Consider the following 6,595-nt stretch of genomic DNA (forward strand, 5'->3'; position numbering starts at 1 on the left):
CTCGTCAGTCTTGCAGGTCCCGAGTGTCCTTGGGGTTGCTGGAAAGCAGAATGTGTTCTTAAGCCCCAGGAATCTGTGAGAGCGCTGTCTCTTTAAATATCCAAAATAGTTAAGATGCTTTTTAAACCTTCAAAATGGCAGTGCTCTCTGGACTGGCAAAAGTCCACAGCTCAGCCCACCTTTCTCTTCACCTTCTCCTTTTGTTCCCCAACCACCATGCACAGTCCTCCGTGCAGTCCCTGGCTAGCAGGATGATTTTTAGGTTAATTCTTAAGTCCTACCACTACTCGGGAATCTCCAAGCTGTCTGTGCCGTTAGGATCACTCAAGACCGCTGCCAGACTGCAGCTCCGTATGTCTCCTTTTTTGGTATTTTCATGCAAATTCTTCTGCTAGTTGGGGTGTAGTCCACTTCTGTATCCTTCTCTTCAAAGCTCAGGGGTCCAAGATTATCTTCTGTGTCTGTGTTAATTGGTTTCCCTTTTCTTTGTTGAAGAGGGTCTGTGCAGTCTTTCTGCCTAGTCCGCCATCTTGCTGGAACCCAGGCATAGGGATTTTTAAAAGCTCCCTGGGTAACTCTAAAAGCTCCCTGATTGCAACAAAGTTTGAAAATCATTGGAATTATTTCCTGTCCTCAGAACACTTTTCTTCACCTACTTCACCTAGAGAATCCCTAATCATTTTTCAGGTCTCATTAAAAGAAAAAATCACTTTCCTGACTGGCTATACCAAATTAGATGCCCCTTTAAATAATTAGTACCATTGCCTGTTGGCATCCCACTAACATGTCTCCTATCATGTTATCTAACTGATCATGCAACTGTCATCATTCCCTACTACATTCTAAACTTAAGAGGTCAGATACTGTGTTGAAATTGCTTACTCACTGTTATACCCTGAGTAGCTGGCAAAAAGGCTAATACATTATGAGTACAATAAATATTTGGTTAATGTCCTGAATATAGCTAAATTTTACAAGTTACACTAAAGGTAACAAAAGGTAAAATATAGCCATAGAATCAAGGAAAAAGAAGTTGTTGACAATGAACAAATCTGTTAAGTGGGGAATCACTTACCTGTTTAATGATATAATGAATCTCTTCAGAATTGAGAACACTATGTTTAATATCACTTGGTTTGCAAGGAATAATTCCCTTATAGACAAGAGGTGTGTAGCATTTCATTGCAAATTTCAGGTCACTGCCATGCCTTCTCTCCTCCAAAATATCTTCAAACTCATCCCACTTTTTGTGCTCCTTCTGTGGATGAGGCAAATGAGAGAAAATAATGAGCACATATTGCAAAATAAATTCAGACACATTAGAGACCACATTAGCAAGATTACATTTTTGCTGAAATTTTTATTTTGCAATATATGAACAAGAACAGTGTTCTGGACAGAGAGGTACACAAGAAGTACGGACAACAAAGGTAAACACTTTTACACATTCAATACTACATTATCAGTGATAACAAACATTAACATACAGGTAAACAGATGGGTAGACAGGCTGAATGATCAGGTATGTCTTGGTAAAAAGGTATACATCCATGAATATATATACATGATACTTGTACATATGTACCTGCATATGCTGTTAAGAATGTCCATATAAATAGAACTAACAGCAGGCAAAGTTATGATAACTTCTTTGCCACAGCCAACAACCCTGAGGGAGCAAGTAGTTGGGCCTTTGAGCCCAGGACCATGGTCACAGGGGACATCAAGCTCAGTTGGCATAACACACCACACGAAAACAGTGTTCTACATCCTATTTTGGTGAGTAGTGACTGGGGTCTTAAAAGCTTACAAGTGGCCATTTAGATGCAACAACTGGTCTCTCCTCATTCAGAGTAAAGAAGAACGAAGTAAACCAAAGAGGCATGGGAACAATTAGTCCAAGGGAATAGTAGACCATGTGAACCTCAGCCTACATGACCCTGAGACCAGAAGAACTAGATGGTACCCACTTACCACTGTAAACCACTCAGAAAGGGATCAGTGTAGGAGATCCTTGTTAGAATGGGAGAAAAATGTGGAACAAAACTCAAAATCATAAAAAAGACTAGGCTTATTGGTCTGATGGGGCCTGGTAAAACCCAACACCATGGTCCCTAATTACACTTCAGGCCTGGAATTGAACTCACTCCTGTGGCTTGCAGCCACACAAGAGACAGGTATTTATGGTGAACATTTACACCAGGTAGATACACTCTTTAGAATGATCAACCATGGGAGAACAGAAGGGCAATATTTGCACAAGGAGATAGGTCAGGGGGCAGGAATGCATAGGAAAGGAGGACACAGGGAAGAGGTAACTACAGGGAGGAGGTGGGAAGAGAGCTGTTACATTGTGGGGAATTGCAGTCAATGTCATAAAACAAAATGTGTATGAACCACTGCGTGAAAAATGAATTTGCTCACTATAATTTTTTTTTTTTTAAAAAAAAGAACCACTTAAGAAGAAAAGGAAATACCACAGCAAAAAAAAAAAAAAAAAAAGCAATGTTCTGATGTTAAATTTTCATTAGAGTCAATAAGGGAGCTCTGGTAACGTAGAGCCTAAGGCACTTGACTGCTAACCAGAAGGCTGGCAGTTCAAACCCACCAGCCACTCTTCGGAAGGAAGATGGGGCAATCTAGCAGTAGTGATACTGCCTCGGAAACCCAAGGAGAGGTTGCTATGAGTTGGGTCCAACGTCCGACTCAATCTCCCATAACAACAAGAGTCAATAAAACTTAAATCAAATTATTACAGTATTTTTATTATTACCATATTTTGATTGCTATCTTTGTAAATCCAGTATTCCTTTAAGAAAGTTGAAGATAGCAAAGATGAACTACTAAGCGCCAAAGTATTCAGATCACTTTAATAAAGTTCCACTTATCACACTGACAAACTTGTTTTCTCTGCCTCTTTAACTTAGCTTTAAACATTAAGTCAAAGCATACATTAGAAACTCAAAATTATATCTAGTAAAATAAACCCATATATGTGCACACAAAGGAAAAATCTCTCAAGAAAAAAAGTGCTTCCATATAAGCTGCATTAAGTACTTTGTACTTTGGACAAGTTATCAGGAGAGATTAGTTTCTGGACATCATGCTTGGTAGAGAGTTAGTGACAAAGAGGAAGACCCTCAACGAGACGGATTGACACAGTGGCTGCAACAATGGGTTCAAACATAGCAACGATTCTGAGAATGGCATAGGACTGGGCTCTGTTTTGTTCTGTTGTACATGAGTTGGAACCAACTAGACAGCATCCAATAACAGTAACAACATTTTCTTATCTCTTGTTCAAACCACTGCAATTCAGCTTCTATACAAGCAACGTCTGCAACTGCTGTTTATCAGACTACCTCTGAGATAGTTATTTTTTTTTAAAAAAAGTTCATTTTTCTGATTATAAAAGCAACAGCAGCAATATTAAGGAGCTCTGGTGGTACACTTGGCAAGGCATTTGGTTGCTAAGTAGGTCAGTGGTTCAAACCTACCAGCTGCTCCGCAGGAGGAAGATGAGGCAAATTATTTCTATAAAGATAGAAAGCCTTGAAAATCTTCAGTGGGGGTTGCTACAAGTTGGAACTGACTCAATGGAAGTTGAGGGTTTTTTTTTTTTTTTTTTCAGTAGCAACACTGAAGAACCCCTGGTGGAACAGTGGTTAAGTATTCTGCCACTCACCAAAAGGTTGGCAGTTTGAACCTACTAGCCATTCTGCAGGAAAATCTGGCAGTTTGCTTCCATAAAGATTTACAGCCTTAGAAATGCTACAACAAATTAAGGCAGTAGTTGTTAACATTACCTCTATTTTACATGGAGAAACCAAGGCACAGAGAAGTTAAGTAATTCACTCAAGGTCCCACAGGGTAGAGACATGATTCAAACTCAAGCACTTTGGCTTCACAGACTTTACTCCTAACCACTACCCCATGTAATTATGGAAGATTTAGAAAAAGATACATATAAATAAATATAAATTTTCCATCTCAGGAATAATTATTTTAACATTTAGCAGGTTTCTTTATTTTTTTCATAGCTGTACTATATATTTTTTAATTTAAAATATGAGCCATATGAAATAGTTTGTCTTGCCTTTTCAATTATATTATTAGTATTTTCCCATATGAAATATTGTCCTAAAGCATTTTAATGGCTAGACAATAAGTTTTATGTACCCTAATTATATATATATATATATACATACATACACATATATATTTTTATTTATTTTTGGAAGGAAGGTTGGGCAATCTACTTCCATAGTGATACTGCCTCGGAAACCCAAGGAGGGGTCGCTATGAGTCAGGTCCAACTCGATGGCAAATAACAACAGCAACAACAACATATATTTAATTAATTAATTAATTAATTAGCAGAATGTTCATTATAAAAGTTTGGAAAATACAATAAAGCACAAAGAAGAAAACTGAGATTACCTGTAATCTTATGCTCCAGAGAAGATTTTAGTGAATGCTTTAAGCATGTTGACCTGTCACACCTACATTTGATGTGCAACCTGACTTTTTCAATTAATGTCATAAATATTTCTCCATGGCATTTAAGTTTATTCTACAACATTATTTTTAGTGTTGGATATTTGGTTTATTTTCATTATTTGCTATTATTAAAAAAGCAATGTACATTCTTAAACATACCCTTTGTACATAGTTCTAATTTCTTTTGAATTTAATCATTAAATACTGGTCTCTTTCTAAACTTCATCCTCTTAGACCTCTCCATGGTATGACACCATTTTCAAGTGAACCCTCCTTCTCTCTACTATGGCCTTCCTAAAACTTTCCTATTCTTGTTTTTAATTCATGACTCTTGTCACAGTGCAACATCCTCTTCATTTCTCTAACCCAGTGATTCTCAACCTGAGGGAGTTGTCCCCACTCCTCCAAGCTACAAACATCTTCTTTCCTCCCACTACCTTTAATATGTTGTCTTTAACCCTCTTCTTTTGCTCTGCACACTATGCTGGGGTACTCTCAAGTACTCCACTATTTTAAAATACTAATTAAATATGCTACCAAATTTTTATCTTTTATCTTGTTCTCTTCTCCTACCTGAGCACCAGATATATACATTTAAATGCAAACATTTCAGACCTGATCTTTCCAAAACTGACCTTATTTCTCCTCTGCACAATCCTGTTGTTATTGTTGTATGTCATCAGGTTGATCCCAACTCTTAGCATCCCTAAAGGGCAGAGCCACAGAGTAGAACCATGTTTCCCAAGCTGTAATCTTTTTTTTTTTTTTAAATTGTGATTTGGGTGAAAGGTTACAGAGCAAATTCACTTTCCAAACAGCAGTTCACATACACTTTGTCCCATGACATTGAGTACAATTTACCACAATGCAACAGCTCCCCTTCCACTGCCTCCCTATAGTTACTTCTTTCCTGTGTCCTTCCCTCCATGCACTCCTGCCCCCTGAGTTTTGTCCTTGTGCATACACAACCCTTCTATTCTTCCATGATTGTTCTCTCCAAGGAGTGTTATCTACCTAGTGCAAATGTTCACCTCACATGCTTGTCTTTTGTCTGGCTGGAAGCCACAGGAGTGGGTTCCATTCCAAACCTAAAGGGCAGCTAAGGGCCATAGTCTCATTGTTTCTACCAGACTCTATCAGACCAGCAAACCTGGTCTCAAATAACTTTGGGTTTTGTTCCACATTGTTCTCCCATTCTATCCAGGATCTCCTAGACAGATCCTCCTCTAAGTAGTTGACAGTGGTGGCCAGGCACCATCTATTTCTTCTGGTCTCATAGTCATATAGGCTGAGGACTGCAGGTGCACCAGTTGCTTGGACTGTTTCCATGAATCTTTGGTTTTCTTCATTCTTCTTTGCTCTGGACGAGGAGAGACCCATCGTTGCATCTAGATGGCAGCTTGTAAGCTTTTAAGAGCAGAGCCCAGTCGCTACTCACCAAAGTAGGAGGTGGAACAATGTTTTGTGTAGTGTGTTTTGCCAATGGACCTTGATGTCTCCTGAGACTATGGTCCCGAGCCCACAGGTTCAACTACTTGTTCCCTCTGAACTGTACCCAAGAAGTGACTATAACTTTGTCCCTTGTCAGCTCTACTACACACCTGGGATAGGCTGTAATTTTTTATGAGAGCAGATCACCAGGTCTTTTCTCCTCAGAGCTGATGGTGAGTTTAACCTGCTGACTTTTCAATTAGTAGTTGAGCATTTAACCATTGGGCACCTGGACTCCTTCTGCACAATCCTACAAACCTTATTTTACTAAAATCTTAACTAACCATCCTGCCATGCCTCCATCCTCCTCTTTACATCCAATAAATCAAATCCTGTTACTTGACCTTTGAAGGAGGTACCATAGCGACTCCTCATTTATACTGCCACTGCTTTAGCACAGACCTTCAGCCCTAACTTGTGGAGAGCCGCACCATGGCATTCTATTCATCTTAACAGGGTCACAATACTTCCCTTCTTTGTTTTGGGCCTGTTGGACATCTTCAGACCTAAGTTTGAGTTTCGAGACCTGTCTTGAGCCTTCACTTCTGTATAGAAGTGATTCAGCACTTTTAAATCTACCTGCCTCTTGCCACGTATCTATTTT

The 6,595-nt window shown here is 39.0% G+C and overlaps 1 protein-coding gene across 1 annotated transcript in view; it reads right to left on the reverse strand.

Moving 5' to 3' along the window:
• The window catches only part of GNPAT (glyceronephosphate O-acyltransferase), a 93,096-nt gene that overhangs the window by 67,020 nt on the left and 19,481 nt on the right, over positions 1-6,595 (reverse strand). The window contains exon 2 of the mRNA XM_007938487.2: positions 1,076-1,258. Within this exon, the coding sequence (XP_007936678.1) occupies positions 1,076-1,258 (183 nt within the window). The remainder of the gene's footprint in view (positions 1-1,075; positions 1,259-6,595) is intronic.

This window comes from Orycteropus afer, unplaced genomic scaffold (genome assembly GCF_000298275.1).
Source record: "Orycteropus afer afer isolate SDZICR_OR568_19922 unplaced genomic scaffold, OryAfe1.0 scaffold00050, whole genome shotgun sequence".
In the NCBI taxonomy this organism is placed as follows: Eukaryota; Metazoa; Chordata; class Mammalia; order Tubulidentata; family Orycteropodidae; genus Orycteropus; species Orycteropus afer.